Source organism: Phyllostomus hastatus, unplaced genomic scaffold (genome assembly GCF_019186645.2).
Source record: "Phyllostomus hastatus isolate PE091 unplaced genomic scaffold, TTU_PhHast_1.1 phas_scaffold_12, whole genome shotgun sequence".
Lineage (NCBI taxonomy): Eukaryota > Metazoa > Chordata > Mammalia > Chiroptera > Phyllostomidae > Phyllostomus > Phyllostomus hastatus.
Window position 1 is genome coordinate 15,142,399 of NW_025334007.1, and position 18,010 is coordinate 15,160,408.

Consider the following 18,010-nt stretch of genomic DNA (forward strand, 5'->3'; position numbering starts at 1 on the left):
CTGCCGGGTCAGAAATGACTACATTACTCAGTGCCCCCAAAACGTTTATTGTCCTGCAAGACCTTACACAATCCCACAGGAAACCACGCTCAACACTTAGCCAACACTTGTTGATCTGATTGAATGCAACAAAAACGGAGACAAAAGCATATTTCTTAAAGGTTCCAACTTTGATAACCACAGCTCCTGCTTTTCCCAGGCAGCTCTCGGGTACAAATGATAACCCTGCCTTTGTTTATAAAACCTGATGCTTGAAAGAACAAGAAAATATCTCTGTAAAACTCCACTTCTGACGCTGACTTCTCTCATATGAGTCAGGAAACCATGAGGTAACGCCAAAGTGCACAGAGGATAAGCAATGAAAACTTCAACTCAACACTGAACAAAGGAGGCAGAAGAATATATGAGAGAGGACAGTTAGTAGGACTGAAAAGGAGCACATTGGACATCTTATATTATTAGGAAATCCAGAAATGGAAAAGAGATCAGTTTTCCTAATGTTCATGCATCAAGATTATAAGGAAAGAGTGTGATTATCACTTGACATCATTACGACAACATCACAGCTTTGGTTTTGTTTTAAAATTTATTTTAATCATTTTTCATGTACAGTCTTCTAGCTTTGGTTTTATTCTTTCTACCATTTTCTCTGGTGCACACTGGCTGGCCACATGAAATAAATCTAATGACTTATTTTAGGGTCTGCTATGGACAGCCAAGAAAATTAGTCATCCTATTGGCATGCATTGTCACACTGTTTACTTATAAATTGTTGGCTACTTTAACTTATTAGTAAACACATACAACGTGATGAAATCTTGGATTGGCAGAGGAGAGTGAAGCTACTGGCATTCAAAAGGTATTCTTTTGAGTGGACACAGGATTGGCATAATTTCTTTTCATCCATTCAGTCAGCCAAGTCTTACTGAGAAACTTCCATGTGCTATGCAATCTGTTAGGGGTTGGAGACACAGTAATAAAGAGGACAGAGGCAGCCCACATCTTTAGGGGGCTTATATCTAGTGGAGCAAGAACCTCAAGTAAAGATTCAATTATGGTAGAGTGTGTGAAAAATAACTTACAGAGACATTTTTAATATTTCTATTTCAAACTGGGATTTGTGGAAGGGCAAAGGGTCCTTCAGAAGATTTCAAACGAAAGGAGATCACACTCTGACAACAAATAAGTCACTGATGAAGTCCAAATAGTTCTCCATCCCCTAGGAATAGGGCTGGCAGTCAAACTGGGCATGAATCAATGTTCTTTCCCACATGGCGACTTGTATTTACTCTACCGCTTAAGCAGGGGAGCATGGCAAAAGTCAATTCTAGAATAAAAAGTAAATGGAGGGGAAGGGAACAGGGAAGCAAGCGGGAGAGCCCTGGAAACACTTGGGCACAGTCTCTTGGTGTGCCTGTCCCTTCTTGTGCCTTGGAACACTCAAGGGCAGCTGGGAGGAGTGGTTTCCTCTGAGTCAAAAATGTCACAGTTTTATTTACTTATTCTCTATTCATTTACTTCCTCTTCCACTTCTCCAGACCCTTTGTTTGGTTCTGAATTTTCCATGTCCTTAGTTTAATTCTAAGTTATGGCAACCAGCTCTTTTGATTACAAAATTTATTTGTTCAAATTCTAGTGTGCCTTGTCACCTCTACCCAGAAAGACCATAGGAATTTTCTCTAAAGCTTGTTCATGCAAGCCTTTAGTAGGCACCAAGCTTCCATAGGGATGCAGCATGGGATAATCTGACTTCATGACATAAATAAGCTTGTTCACTTGGAAGTAGTAGTGCTTATATCACATTAAGATGCTTATATCACATTAAAATGACTGAGTAGAGCAATGAATCTGAATTTTGTAGTAAGCTTGAACATTACTCCACAGAAACTATTTGGACAATTCAGAAGGCCACAGCTATGGGCACCTGGTGATTGGCAGCTTCATCATGACAGTGTATCTGCTCAGGCATCACGTCTCATGTAGAGTTTTTTGGTGAAACATCAAATCACCTAGGTGACTCATACCCTCTACAGCCCAGGTTTGGTGCCCTGTGACTTCTGGCTTTTCCCAAAACTGAAATCACCTTTGAAAGGGAAGAGAGTTCAGACCATTGATGAGATTCAGGAAAATACAATGGGGCAGCTGATGGCAACTGGGAGAACTGTGTGGGGTCCCAAGGTGCCTACTTTGAAGGGGACTGAGGCGTCGCTGCCCCGTGTACAATGTTTCTTGTATCTTCTTCAATCAATGTCTTTATGTTTCATACTACATGTCTGGATGCTTTCTGGACAGGCCTCTGTGTGGTTAGCTTTATCATCAAGGTATATCCCAAATCTGGCCACTTTTTACCCTCTTTACTGCTACCTACTGGTCTAAATTGCCACCATCCCTCACCTGGAGCACTGCACTTGCCTCCTGACTCTCTTCCTGCTTCCATGATTGCTCCCTGCAATCTATTTTCCACTGACTAGCCAGAGTGATTTTTCTAAATGTAAGTCAAATGCTGCTGCTCCTCCAGTCTGAACTCTCCAATGTGCCCCCAACCTTTCTTCTGGTCCCACCTCTTACATCTAATTATTCTTTTACCTCACAGAGCAACTCCTAAAACTTGCCCCCTTGCCATTCCTCCAATATTCAGAGCACCATCTGCCCCAGGTCCTTTGCATTGGTGCTTTCTTCTGCTTGGCAAACTGTCACAAATATATGCCTGCTAATTCCCACATCTCCAGGCTCTGCTTCAAATTGCTTCTTGCTAATATGGCCAACCTGAAACACTCTGTTTAATATTACAACCTCACCCTACCCAGTGCTCCCAATTTCCCTTACTCTGTCTTTCTTGTCCATTTTTTTTTACTAGCACTTAGCACCTTAAAACCTACTACATAATTTACTTATTTATTATATTTAATGTTGGTTTCTTCTTACTAAATTAGTAAGCATACAGAGCTCCAATATCTTCCCTGTGTAGCTTGAGCTTTTTCCATAGGAATCTCTTTATTGGGGACATCACTTCCTCACCCCCTACACTTATTCATTCTGGTGCTAAAGTAATCAACTTGGAGTTTGGGATCTGATGTGAATCATTTATGCTTACCAGCATCAAAGATTAATGTATCACCTTTCCTAAGGATGCTTGCATGTTAAACTTTAGGTTCAATTGTGGAACAAATAGCCTTGCTCTTCATGAAAGGAGGTGGGTAAGTGAAGGGTGGAGGTGGGCACAAAAATGTTTGTTGTTTTGTTATGACCTTGACTGAAATCTGAAATCTTTATATAGACTGTTGGCATTTTGTCAGTTTTACTCCTACTTTTTAGTGGAAGGTAAATACTACACTAAACAGGGTCTAAATGGGGTTGGCAAGCTATGACTACCACCTGTTTTCATAAATAATCTTTTTGGAACACAGCACTGGTCATTTTTTTAATATATCGTCTATACCTGCTTTCATTGTACAATGGCAGAGTTGAGTAGTTGCAACAGAGACCTCAAATATTTACCATCTGGCCTTTACAGGAAAATTTTGCCAATTCATGCTCTAGAACAACCCTGCCAGCTGTGGAAGTGACCTAATAGCTTGGAATTTAGTTTAACAGCTCAGTTCAACAGACATTCATTGAATTGTACTGTATTCAAGGTGCCAGAGTTGGAAGCAAAGAAGATAAGGAAACAGGGTATCTTTATGGAACACTTCTACCCATGATTCCTACTTTGATTCAAATTATTGAATAGTTTCCCCCCAAATTTCATCATGAAAAGTTTTGAAATACAGAAAAGTATTTAAAAATCTTATGATGAGCACCCATACATCGCCATCTAGATTCTATAATTATATTTTACATTTGCTTTGTCATCTAGCTGTTTATGCACCTCTCTATCCATCTATCTCTCCCCCTTACTGGTATTACTACTATTGACATTGTTAGTTTTTGTGCAAAGTAAGTTGTAGCCATCAGTGTACTTCACCTGTAAACACCACAGTATACAAAACATTAACTAGAGATTAATTCAAATTAACCTTTATTTTAACTCCAATACTATGATCTTGAAAGCAACCTTTAATTGACCAGAAGATACTATCTTACAAAAACTGAAAACTGAGAAAAGTTATCAGGGTAACTGAAGTAGTAACAAGGGGAATCATTTACCTAAATTTCTCTTATTTCCCTGGTTCAGAGATGAATCGGCCTTTCAGGGTGAAGAGTGTTTTGCTTGTGATTAATTTTAGGAAAGTTCTGGAGCTCATAAAAAGGGTCACAAGCCATTCTTTCCTGGCACACTGCCCAAAGCCATGGGAAAGACCAGAACACAGTTATGAGTTTTGTGCAACAGTTGATTACATGTAGCGTCTGGGTCAGAACCCTGGTTAATGGGACAGACTAACTCTGTGTACATTGCTCTCATGATGGTGGAAATGGGAGTCTCATATCCCCATCTTCTCTGGATATATATGGATGTTCTCAATCATAGTAATGACTCTCACAAACCAATGTTTACAAAATAATCAGTTCCAGATTTGGAGACAATTGCTTTTCTGGGTTCAGTGAGTTTGAATCCCTAATATGGAATAGTTCAGAGATATTTATCATTTAATGAACAACAACTACAGTGCCCTGGGAGGCACATCACGAAAGATTGACCAATTGGCAAGAAAGAGTTCTTCAGTTGCCTGCTTGACGGAGAAAACATGCAAATAATGAAATGTACAAGATGTCCATATATTTCTATAAAATATATCTTTGAGAAGAAGAAAACCAAGAAGTCATACAGAAGAGAAAAATGTAATTTTAGCAAAAAAGTTCAAATAAAATCTATTGCTTACATAGGCATCTTTAAAGATTATAATGCTGCCCTGGCTGGTGTAGCTCAGTGGATTGAGCGCGGGCTGGGAACCAAAATGTCACAGGTTCGATTCCCACTCAGGGTACATGCCTGGGTTGCAGGCCATGACCCCCAGCAACCGCACATTGATGTTTCTCTCTCTCTCTCTATCTCCCTCTCTTCCCTCTCTAAAAATAAATAAATAAAATCTTTAAAAAAAATAAAAAATAAATGATTAAAAAAAGATTATAGTGCTGTTATTTGGAATTACTTAGGGAAGGCCCTCTTCATTGTCATATCAGCATGGACTTTTCTTGGTTCCCAGGGTTCCAAAGGCCATCGAAGGTCTGTGTACACACTCATATATCCAGTTGCCTGCTTCACATCTCCATCTGGGTGACAAAGAACAGTGAGAAAAGTGCTCAAAGCTCTTTGTCACATTTCTGAGCTCAGAAGTGGGCCCTTCTATAGTGCAATGTTACATGCCCCATATTCTATGTGTAAAAATTCGTCCCCTCCTAACTTTGGTTTTCCTTACTTTAAGTGTTCTAGCTTTTCAGGCCTGATAATGCATGCCCTTGGACTTAGCCTCTACCTGTCACTGGTTTCTCAAACTGAAGAAGGAAGGGAAGCTCCCACTGCTGTTACAGTTTTGGAGGTGGAGGGGATTCTAAGGCCCAGAGAAAGCTTTGAAAGGGTGATAAACTGAAAACTCCTGCAAGAGTATCACATATCCAGTATAGAAGTGGGTACAAATGCATAGTGAAGTCATTCTCTCCTGTTTTCTTTTATTATGAAGCTGTCCCTGTGAATGCTACTTGTAGCAGGGGAGACTTTCTGGACACCTGAACTCCAAAGGTTACTGCTATGGCCTGTGGGACCCCACAATTAACCTCTCAAGTCTATTTTAATAATTGTTGATCTTGGTGGATGGTTGGTTGCCTTGGTAATAACATTTAAATGGATGTATGTACTTTCTAATAGGGCAAATATTTATAGGAGTTTTCCTTTAGCCCAGAGAACTTTGAAAATCCACCTCATGTCTCTTGTCCCATAAAAGCATATTTCTCAGTTAGCTATTATCACAAAACAAATGACTTGAAAACTGAATGGCTTAAAACAACCATTTTTATTTGCTTACAATTCTGTGGGTCCAGAAGTTAGGAAGGACTCAGCACCTGCATCAGCTGGGGCTAGAGGATCTACTTCTAAGATGGCTTCTTTGTCTACATGTCTAGTTCCTCAGTGTCCTTGGCCTCTGTCTCTTTCTTCACATGGCATTTCTTCCTCCAGGACCTCTCTACCATGTGGCATGGGCTTCTCTCAAAATGGTAGCCTCAAGGCCATTGCTATTCTTATATAGCAACTGGCTTCCAAGAGGCAAGAAGCAGAAGCTGCCTGGCCATTTCAGAACCACACCCAGAATTGGCACAGTATCACTTCCACCATATTGCACTGGTCAAACCAGCCATAAGCCCTGCCTAGACTCAAGAAGAGGAGAGGAAACTCCATGGGGGGAATGTCAAGGTCACCTTGCAGAAAAAGACAGGTGTGATGGGAAAAACTGTTGGGGCCATGTTAGGAAAGAGAATCTTTCAAAGGAAGGTAGGCTGTGACTCTGGTCAAGAATGCGTAAGTGCAACGATCGCTGGGTCAAACATCTCACCCAGACTTGAAGGAACGAAACGAGAAGTTTTCCCAGAGTGATATCCAAACTGAGAGCTGAAACATGAATGTGGATAAGCCAGATCAGGACAGAGAAAGTTCCAGACAGAGGCTCAGCAAGCCAACAAGAGAGAGAATACATATTGCAGAGCCAAAATGAAGTTCAGCATGGTGGGAAAAGGGGGTGCCTGTGTGTGTGTGTGTGTGTGTGTGTGTGTGTGTGTGTCTTTGTCAGTCCTTGAGCAGGTATCGTTGTGTTGAGGGTTAATGACATCCCAGGACTTACTCTTGAGAGCAATGAAGTCTTAGGTAGGCATTCCATTTCCCTGTGAGTTGGAGAGTGATAGGCTTGAAGGCAAGAGTGGAGTGGCTATCAGAGAAGATGGATGATGGCAGTCAAAATGGGAACGACTTAAGAGATTAGAAGCAGAATCCATAGATTTCAAGGTGGAAGAGTGAGTAGAGAGCTTGTGTTTCAGGCTCAGATGATTGGCTAAATGGTGAACTTTATGGTAAGAAAGGCAGAAGCATTTACTAAAGATTGCAAAGTGCCAGACAGAGAGTCCATGCTTCTATTTTATTTGGAGACAGTTGCAGAAGTATGTATAATGATGATATAAGCCACAATACTTTATTTCACTGCGCTTTTAGTGCTCATGTGTATTATCTCATTTAACCTTGAATCATCTAAGCAAGGTGGGGAGGGAGTCTGAGCCCCACTGACACATAAGAAATCCAGGGGAAAGTCTTTGTTCCACTACTAACCTCTTTTAGAGCAGGGGTGTGCAGACCAGGCCTGCAGCCACCTCTGGTCCACTAACTAGTTTTTACAGCCTGCAAGCTACGAATAGTTTTAACATTTTTTAAGTGGTGGAAATAAAAAATCAAAAGAGGAATAACATTTCTGGACAAGTGAAACTCAAATTTCAGTATCCACAATTAAGGTTTCATTGAAACAGCCACACCCATTTGTGATGTTTAGACAACAGAAACATATCCCTGGTACCCTGATTAGAATCCTAGCAATGAAGAAGGAGGAGGAGGAGGAGGGGGAGGAGGAAGGAGAGAGGAAGAGGAAGAAGAGGAGGAGGAAGAAGAGGAAGAGGAAGAGGAAGAAGAAGAGGAAGAAGAATCCTAGCAGTGAACTAGATCCCTTTACTGGCTTCTGTAACTCCGCCCTCCCCTGGGAAAACTCTCCAATATCCCCGCCCCCACTCCCCCACCCCATTCTAAGTGGCAAACAGCAGGCAACTTATTTATGCAACAAACAATTGTGTAGTGCTTTGAACCTACCAAGTTCATTTAATTCTCATCACAACTCTAGGAGGTTGTGTTGTATTATCAGCAACATCCTCATTTTACAGTGGAAAAAATGAACCACTTGCAAAAGGTCACGCTGCTAACAAGTTGTGGAGGTAGGATTCAAATCCTGGCAGGCTCTATGGGCTGTCTGGCAGGTGGACTCCAGTTAAAGGCAGGTTTCCTAAGGAGTTGAGCTGGGACCCTCACCTAGATCAGAGCACCTCTTCGGCCCACACATCCTCTGAGGGACAGCCCCGCCCCTCCCTCCCTCCCCCGCCACACACCGCCAGGGCAGGAGGGGCGCAGAGGCTAAATGGCGGCTTGCAATGGAGCTGGCAGGGGAGGGCGGAGCAAGAACACCCGTACAGTGTCGATAAGGAGTGTCACCCCTGCCCAGGGCCCTCGAGACCCATGAACTACCGCCTCCGCCTCCCGCCTCCTTGTGTCTGCGAAGTGCTGAGTCACAGTGATGTGGCTTCCCCACGCCTTTCCTGCACGCTGCTTCCTTGCACTCCGCCTGCTGTCTGCACCAGCACCCCCTGCACAGGTTCCAGCCAAGGCTTCGTGAGTACCTGGGTGTCCGCGGGGTAGCCAGGGGCGGGGGGCGTGGAGGCGTGGAGGTGGGGCGCTGTGCATCAGGGTGCAGTACCCCCGGCTTCCCCATCCCACTACAGATGCCTAGGGGAGTTTACATGGGAGATGACTAGAGATGCTTAGTAGTTCTTTGCAATTAGGGGAAAGTGGTAGCTGACTCCTCTTTCTGCAAAGCACTGTGATCTGGGAGTTGCTGGTAGGTTCTTCACACGCAAAGAATTTATTTATTTATTTATAACTGTTTTAATTTTTAAATTTTTATTGTTTATGCTATTGCAATTGTTCCTGCTTTTCTGTGTTTTCCCACCTCCACTCAGCCCCACCCTCTCCCCCTCTCCCCTCCCTCAATCCCCTTATCCTGGTTGGTGACTGTGGGTCATGCATAAATGTTCTTTGGTTAATCCCTTCACCATCTTCCATACAGTCTGCACGCCCCCCTCAACCCAGCAGCTGTCAGTCTGTTCCACGTATCTAACGTGCATAAAATTTATTTGTCGGAGCCTGGAAGGATCCCAAAATAGTTCAGATGTGGGCAAAATACTTTTGAATTGCTTGTTTGTAGGTGATGACTATTCTGTACACAGTCATCTGAGGCTTGAGCTTATTTCTGTGCCTAACAATTCAGTACCCAATAACTATTGATTACCTGCTCCTCTTATAGTGGGCCTTGACTGACAGGGGCGGACATTGCCAGGTCGAGTGCTTTAAATAACAGCAGCTGACCTTAGAGTGCTGGCAGAAAAACTGAGGAAAGAGAGGCTTAGCAGTCACACAGCAGGTACATGGTGAAGCTGGGATGCAAATCCAGGCTGTCTAGCTCCAGGGTTTATGCTTCTTGCTAAAGCGTCTGTTGGTTTGGCTAGGAATCTTTGAAGGAATGGACTATATTTCTCTGGAAGAAGAGTTTTAGGGATTGGGTTAGTTAACCCAATCTGCAAGCACTTGAAGAGGAAAAAGGACTGATTATACTTGTTCTATGCTCGGTCCTGAAATCCTTTGCTCTTGAACACTTCATGAGAAAGCGCAAAGATTTCTTGCCAGAAAAGTAGGTCCTGAACTACAGGGATAGATGGGTCTTGGAATTTGATGACCCTCAGAGATTCCTTTCAGTGCCATGATCTTCAGCATTCTGGAGACTCACAAGCCTCTTGTTTTTTCTCAGTGTTTCCTATGTCACTGTGCAGAGCACTCTCAGCCTCACTGGTAGCACCTTCCTCATGGGGCAGTGGATGGGAAGCAGGCTAAGAGATTTCAGTGAGGTAAAGCAGGTAAAGTGCCCATATCGCTAAACCTTGTAGAAGATGGCTAGAGGATCGTATGAGGTAACAACTGTAAATACTTAGTGGCTGGGAACCTAGTAAGGACTCATACATGTTCACCCTCATGACTGCTGTATAAAACATCTAACCCACATCTCATACATAGTAAGCAGTCAATAAATTGTAGCCGTTAGTATTTTGGGCAAGTCTCAGTTTAATATTCTTTGTTTTGTATTCCTTGGATGTGACTGAGGACTTCGTGACTTCTCTGTTTTGTTGTGCCTCCTTTTGCCCTCCAAGCTCTACAGTTCAGCATCAGAGCAGCCTCTTTTGGGAATTTGACATGGTATCCTCCAAGAAGGTCACCCTCTCAGTGCTCAGCCAGGAACAGTCAGAAGGGGTTGGAGCAAGGGTCCGCAGAAGCATTGGCAGACCTGAGGTATGTTGGTTTGGTGGCTGTTTTGTGCTTTTTTTGCAGAAGGGACTGGTGGGACACTGAGGGCAAACTTGGGAATAGAGGGCTCAAGACCATCATGAACTTCTCTGGGGGACCAAAGGAGCCAAGTCGAAACTTAGCATTTGGGATCCCCACCAAAAGGGGATTTCTGTATCATGGATATAGAGATCCTGGGCAGAAGCTGCCGCTGAGCTTCATGAAACATCTCTGCTCCTCTCTGCACACCTACATCCCATCAGCCTCAGCATGTGTATCACCAAGCATACCTATCATATGCCCCGAAGTTTACATGCCCATAAGAGAAACCACCAGGGAGTAACCCTGGGTCTCAATTCCAAATATCTAGGAGAGAGAGACTCTGATTGGCTTGGCTTGGATCAAATCTATACCCTTGGCCAGTCAGCCATTGCCAGGGATTTGGGTTCATAGAGAGACTGCTGGGATCCAACTTTGTGGACCTCTTTTGATGGGGTGGGGGTAAGTAGGGGCTACCAGAGAAGGCAACCACAGGTTGTATAAATGTCTCTCAACATTGGAGAGTGCTTTCATTTGAAAATAATGGGAGATATAGGACTTGTAGAAAAGAAAATCTTACTTGCACAGAAAGGTATTAAATGATGGTTATAACCCAGGGAATACTATACCCAGCACCATAGCAGATTCCAAAAAATACTTTTTTATTGAGGTGTAATTGACATATAACACTATTATTGATTTCAGATGTACAACATAGTGACTTGATATTTGTATAAATTGTGAAATGGTCACCACAATAAGTCTAGTTCACATCTGCTGCCATACATAATTAACAAAAAGTTTTTATTGTTGTGATGAGGACTTTTAAAATCTCTTGGCAACTTTCAAATATGCAGTGCAGTATGTTAATTATAGTTGCCATACTGTACATTACATCCCATGACTTATTTATAACTGGAGGTTTGTAACTCTTAACCTTCTTTACCCATTTCACTCACCCCACCCCCCATTTCTGGCAAACAGCAATCTGTTCTCTGTATCTGTGACCTTGTTTTGTATTTTTTGCTTGTTTTAGATTTCACATATAAGTGAGATCATATAGTATTTGTCTTTCTCTGCCTTATATTGCTTAGCATCAAACATTCAAGGTCCATTCATATTGTCATAAATGGTAAATCTTCCTTTTTTATGGCTGAATAATATTCCATTGCATATAATACATAGCACATCTTCTGTGTCTGTTCATCCATGGTTGCTTTCATGTCTCAGCTATTGTAAATAATGCTGCAACAAACATGGGAGTGCAGATATCTTTTGGGGTTAGGGTTTTCATTTGAATTAATACCCAGAGGTGGGATTGCTGGATTCTATGATTGTCCCATTTTTAATTTTTTGAGGAACCTTCATACTGTTTTCCACAGTGGCTGCACCAATTTGCATTCCCACCAACAGTGCATGAGGGCTTTCTTTTCTCTACATCCTTGCTAATACTTGTCTCTTGTCTTTTTGATAAGAGCCATTCTAACAGGTGTGAGGTAATATCTCATTGTGGTTTTGATTTGCATTTCCCTGATGTGTAGTGCAATGCAAATAAAGAAAGAAATATGCTAGGGAAATAGATTTGTTTTAAAATGTGAGGTTGGTTTGTTCTTCTTCTTAAAATCTGCTCTGATATTCTCACACTCTTTTTATCATTAGCTTCCTCTTTAACTATGAATATTTTTTGAGGTCTATCAACATTGTTTTCCAAAAGACAGAGGCAAACAAGATTATTGAAAGGACTAAATGCACAACAGATGTTGGGAGAATGCAGATGGATGTGGTATCATATTCTACAAGGCCACATCACTAACAAAACAGTTGTAAAGAATTTGGATACTCATCAGTAAACCCATTATTGTATGTTGAGGATAGCTAATACTTTAGTTACTCCATTTGTCAGGAACACATCTGCTGCGGGTTTCTACATTTTTTTTGACTTGCAAACCCCTTTGGTGGTCTGGTAAAACCCATCACTTCCTTCTCAGAATAATGTTTTTTCAATGCATAAAATAAAATACATAGGATTACAATGAAAACTTTATATTGACATATGGTTAGCAAAAGATTACAAGACAAATTTGTAATCTAATAGTTTTACACTACACAACAAGACTTGGCGACAATTATAACCACTTAATTTCAAAACTGTGAAGAGCATGAACAGTAGTTCAGTATACCTGCAACAACTGTAACATCATATGAAAGTAGCTTTGACTTGTATTGGTGACAAAGTCAGGTACTGGTAATTTACTGTGGTTCTTTGGCTACATTCATAATTTAAGGAAGTGTTAAATTCCATTCTGGAGATGGATGAGAGTGACTATTGCACACCAATGTGAATGCACTTAATACCACTGAAATGATACTTAAAGCGGTTAAAATGGTACAATTTATGTTATGTATACTTTACTACAAAAAACCCAGAGGAAGAAAATTTCAGTTAGAGGTTAGTAAAAATAAGGATATAATTTTTTTCCAGCCAAGTTTATAGCCCCTGAATTCTCCCCATGGTGCACAGTTGAGTCTGTGGCTGAAAACCTATGCTTTAAAGATCCTAACATTCTCTATATAATCATATATTTTACATCATGGTGATTACTAGAATATACAATTTTGTGTCCTTATTTTTTTCATTTAACATGGTAGCATAAGTACTTCCTATGCTGTTATTCATATGAATAATTTTTCATAGACATCATCTCAATAGCTATGACATATTCCTGTGTATGGGCCTACTATTATTCTCTTACTCGTGGCCCTACTTTTGGCCATTTAGATTGTTACCATATTTTTAGCACTCTATACACTACCAACTTGCCCAGAAGTCTTACCCTAACTGTCCAATCAGCAGGGAAGGAAATCTTCTATCTAACCTCAAGGCAATTACTTTTCAAACTTTTTACACCAAGGATTTGTCACTGAAGGCACATCTCATAACCTTTGGAGCCCAAGCTATTTTAGCAAAGAATTTACAACAGTGTTTAGCATCAGTGGCTCTAAATAACTTGTTCCCTATGACTGTAAATATGAAGTTATAGGAATTCATAATGTTCTCACTGAGCCTTTTGGTGATGAATGATCAAGAAGAGATGGAGTGGGGCTGGCTCACACCTTTCATTACAATTATATATGGGCTGGGCCAGCCAGGCTGGGATTTGAATGATTGCATAGCATGATGTTCATGGGTGATTTGTCCATGCTCCCAACAGGAGGGAAATCCACTACTTCTCTGCATTTGTCTCTGCCCACTACCCCTGCCACCAGACACTCCTTGGTGGAGTGTGATTTTCCCAGGACCACTCATATTTCTTTTTTTGTATTGAGAATTTCAACCATATCAAAATAGAGAAATAGTATACAGAATCTTCATGTACCCAGCATCCACAATGATCAACTCATGGGCAATTTTATTTCATCTATATCCCCATCCATTTCTTCCCTAAGAGTATTTTGAAGTGAATCATTTCATTTATAAATATTTCAGTTTGTGCCTCTAAAAGATAAGAACTTTAAAAATATAACTACAATCCAATTATCACACTTAAAAATTATGAGTTCCTTAATATCATCAAATAACCTTGGTTCTGATTGATATGGCCTCTGTAGGTGACACTCTCCATTATCAGGATCTGTAGATAGTGAGGCATGGTAGAAGAGTGTAGAGTCATAGGTGAAGTCCACCCCAGGCTGTACTGAGACCTGGACCATGTACTGACAGTTTCCTTTTGCCTTGTCATTACTACCCTCAGGCCACAGCAGGAGTGTTAAACTCATTTTCACTGGGGGCCACGCCAGCCTCGTGGTTGCTTTTAAAGGGCCAAAATAATTTTAAGACTGTATAAATGTAACTACTCCTTAACTCTTAAGGAGTTGAAATTACATACGGCCCTTTGAAGGCAACCATGAGGCTGATGTGGCCCCCAATGAAAATGAGTTTGACTCCCTTGTCAATGGAGCATTATGAAAATGTATTGAGTTGGTCCTATCCCCAAGGAACTGACATTTATGGTAGCTACTTCCAGTGCTTCCTGACTTAAAAATGCCAGGCCGCTGGAGCTTTATTATGGGAGTGCCACGGGCTTGAGGAGTGGTGGCTGCAGGTTTTGACGTGCCTTCTCAAGAGATCAAAACAAATAGCTTGGAAGCTGACGCCTGAATGTGGCAACTAAAGGATTTGGAACTGTTTGAAGGAAAGAAATTCTCATATGGTTCAAAAACTCTGAAGGATCATCAGTTTACTACGTAGAGAGAGAAAGATGTGGATGAGTAGGAAATCAGAGTTCTCATATAAATCAGATCTTGCCTGCAGGTAATGTGTTTCTTTAACAATGGTGTTGAATACTTGCCAAATGTTTAGAGACTATTAGGAACTTTGATGAGGGCTAATACCTAGCCTGCAAATAATACTTTAGTACAATAGTCTAGTGCAAGATACTCTTGCTTGATGGAGAAAGAGTGTTTCTCACACTTGTCCAGTAAAGCAGTTCATCCCTCCAACTTTCCTCAACCAGCCCCCTGACTTCTGTAGTCTTTAAGTTGATGCCCTCCTTTGACATTTTTGAAAGAATTCAATAAATATTTTGTTTTCAATTACTTTTTATTATTGGACTGGAGGAAACACCAGACTGAGATGGGCTACAAAAAGATGAACTTATCCAGCTTCATATAAGTCACAATCTACATTTTAAAGTAAAGAGACTGAGACTTGGTTAGGTCAAAAGAAACTTGCAGTAGACTGTTGACTTTGTATGTGTGTATGTAATGTGTATGTACTATATATGTTTTATATATACATGTGTGTGCACCTGTGTGTGTGTTTTCCATAGGTAGTGAAAACAGTCAAAACCAGAGACAGAGACTAAGAGAGGGTTTGGTACTTTCATTTATAGTAATATAACAGAGTAGATACCCTGAAATAAACAGACAAATAACTTAAAATTAATTAGCTAGCCAAATAAGCCAGACAAAGACAAATATCATATGATCTCACTTATATGTAGAATCTAAAGAACAATATAAATGAACAACAAAACAAAAACAGACTCAGACTAATTCATGTCATGGCACATATAAACTAATTACTAAAATTCTGCAGCACACCAAAAATATATTTTTTGCCTATCTAACAAAAATAAGTATAATTTAGCCCTCTCTGGCGTAGCTCAGTGGATTGAGCGTGGACTTCGAACCAAAGTGTTGCAGGATCGATCACCCAGTCAGGCCACATACGTGGGTTGCAGGCCACGGCCCCCAGCAACCGCACATTGATGTTTCTCTCTCTCTTTCTCCCTCCCTTCCCTCTCTAAAAATAAATAAATAAAATCTTTAAAAAAATAGGTATAATTTTGATTCATTCACACCGGAAAGCTATTGTTGTATTGACTGTTGTCATTTTTCATTTTACAATCTAAGGGAAAAGAGGTCAGGGCCCCGGACTACACAGTCAAGTATTATAGCACACTGGTTGAAAATTGCTTCTGTAATGGGATTATGCACTCCCACCCACTTTTAATTGCATTAGTCCTGAGTCCCATAGGGAGGGTTTAAGTGCTGCCTTCCCTGACTGTGGGGTTGGCCATGTCACATGCTTTGACCAAATAGTATGTATTAATGTGATTGTGCATGAATGACTTGGCTAATTTTTTTTTTTTTGCTCTGATCTTGGCTATCCAAAAAGCATGATAGTGACCACTGTTTCAGCTTGGGAGCCAGAGTGAGAAAACATGTAGAGGCCAGCCAAGCTTAGCAGCCTTCCATAGCTTTAATGCAAATGAAAAATTTGTTTGTGAGCTATTGGGCAAAAACTTATTGTTAGATACACTGGTGCTATGAATGTTTGCAAAGAAAACCCAAAAGAAGCTACACATGAATTATGAAAATTAACAAGAGTTTGGAAATGTTCAAAATGCTTTTCTATCTACATTTCTAACCCCCAGCACCAAACTATTCAAAAACATAATTTAAAAATACTATTTATGATACCTTTAAAATTATGTTAGTTAGAAAAAAACTTAAATATATGCAAAATCTTTATGGAGAAAATAACAAGTTCTACTGAAAGACATTTTCAAAGACCTAAATAAATGGAAATAACCACATGTATGTATAGGAAAACTCAATATTATATATAGATGTCCATTATTCCCAAATTGGTTCATAGATTCACAGCAATTTTAATCTGTTTCCACCTCTCATTTGAGCTCAAGATTTATCTTCAATTGCCTTCTAGCTTTTGCACAATACACTGGACACTAAATATCCAAAGATCCATTTATACAGGTGACATTTATGTAGATATCTCAAACTCAATGTGAATTAAAATGAAGTCACCAAGGCTGCTTCTGTTATATTTCTTGTGCTGCTGGATGGCCCTGCCATCCTCCCAGGCACTGTAGCTCTAAGTCTGGGAGTCGTCTAATGCTGCCCCCACCCCATCTCTATCACCACTGCCATTGCCTTAGGCCTGGCCTTTGTCCTTGTTTGGATTATTGAAGTGACTTTCTAAATAGTCTGTCTCTCTCTTCCTTTTCCAAAGCATCTTCCACATGTGTGCTAGAGTGATCTTTCTAAACCTGATCATCTAAATGTCTCATTAAAATCCATCATCTTCAAGATGAAATCCAAACTTCTTTAAGGTGTGACCTGTCTTCTCAGCCCATCTCTTATCATAATTCCATGTGCATCTTTTGCCTCAATAGAGTAGTTTCCTTGCAGTTCTTCAAGGTTACCAAGTTCTGTCTCTGCTCTTTTTCTTGGAATAGTCTTCCTTCTTCCCTTTCTACTTGATTAACTCCTACACGTACTTTAAGACCCAGCCTAAGTGACACCCTCCCTGATCCTACCCCACTCTCATCTGTCTTCCCCAAGAGTATTTATCACCACAGTGCCATCATTGACATTCTAGCCTTGTCCCCCTGTGAGATTATGAGTTTGTCTGGGATACAGACTATATCTCATTTGTGCTTAACTATATAGACCTTAGATGATCTTGAGGTGTCTGTCCACTGTTGGTAGTTCTCATAAATGTTAATTCAGACCTAATCAGTGAATCAGTGTGTGTGTGTGAAGGAGTTCCTTCCTGAAAGCAGCTTCCATTACAAAAAGTTGCTCACTGGCTATGTAGTTTTCAATGAGTTTTGCTAGATCTGTTCATGAATGTAGCCCTTAGTAGTGTGGCTTAAAAAGCATGCTTAATCTGCTGAATGTTATTTTTATTTCAGTTAAAAAATCTGGATCCATTTTTACTGTTTGATGAATTTAAAGGTGGTAGACCAGGCGGATTTCCTGATCACCCACATCGAGGTTTTGAAACAGTAAGTAAAATAATTTGACTGAAAATGTGTGTATTTTAAGACTTACCTCCTCTGTTCTTAAATTTAATAATCATTTCTAATGGAAAATTCAATTTTAGAAGCAATGAATAGTAGGCAAAAATTAATTTATAAGTTCTTGGCTACTGAGTAGCTACTAGAGAATTATAATATCTATTTTGCATAAAGTATACTCAAATGGAAATATTTACTGTTCTTAATATTCTTTGAATTTGTGCCACTGGAGACATTCTATTTGAACAGTTAATAAAGAGTAAGAATTATCTTCTTAAAATATTTATATAATTAAAATTTATTAGTAATAGAAGAAACTAAGATGTGATTAAAATAATTTTATATTGGAATTTGTTTCTGTGCAAGAATATTCAGAAATGTTTAACCACATGTACTATAATATTTTAAACTCAAAGACAGTCTAAGAACACTATGAGTATTTAAACTCAGTTCTAAGGAATTGTATATAATCAAGGGGGTTGAAATAGGACATAGCCTAAAAAATAGGATTTTAAGGATGTGTCAATACACATACATTTACACATTTAGCTGTAAAACTTACAGAGATTCT

The 18,010-nt window shown here is 40.2% G+C and overlaps 1 protein-coding gene across 2 annotated transcripts in view; it reads left to right on the forward strand.

The window, feature by feature from the left end:
* Positions 1–8,074: 8,074 nt before the first annotated feature.
* The window catches only part of PIR (pirin), an 80,358-nt gene continuing 70,422 nt past the window's right edge, over positions 8,075–18,010 (forward strand). Inside the window, exons 1-3 of one of the 2 annotated variants that reach the window (XM_045856144.1) lie at positions 8,075–8,350; positions 9,940–10,078; positions 17,335–17,427. In XM_045856144.1, the coding sequence (XP_045712100.1) occupies positions 8,256–8,350; positions 9,940–10,078; positions 17,335–17,427 (327 nt within the window). In that variant the 5' untranslated portion in view covers positions 8,075–8,255. Of the gene's footprint in view, positions 8,351–8,424; positions 8,577–9,939; positions 10,079–17,334; positions 17,428–18,010 lie in introns of those variants that run through there. The other variant, XM_045856145.1, reaches the window with a different exon arrangement.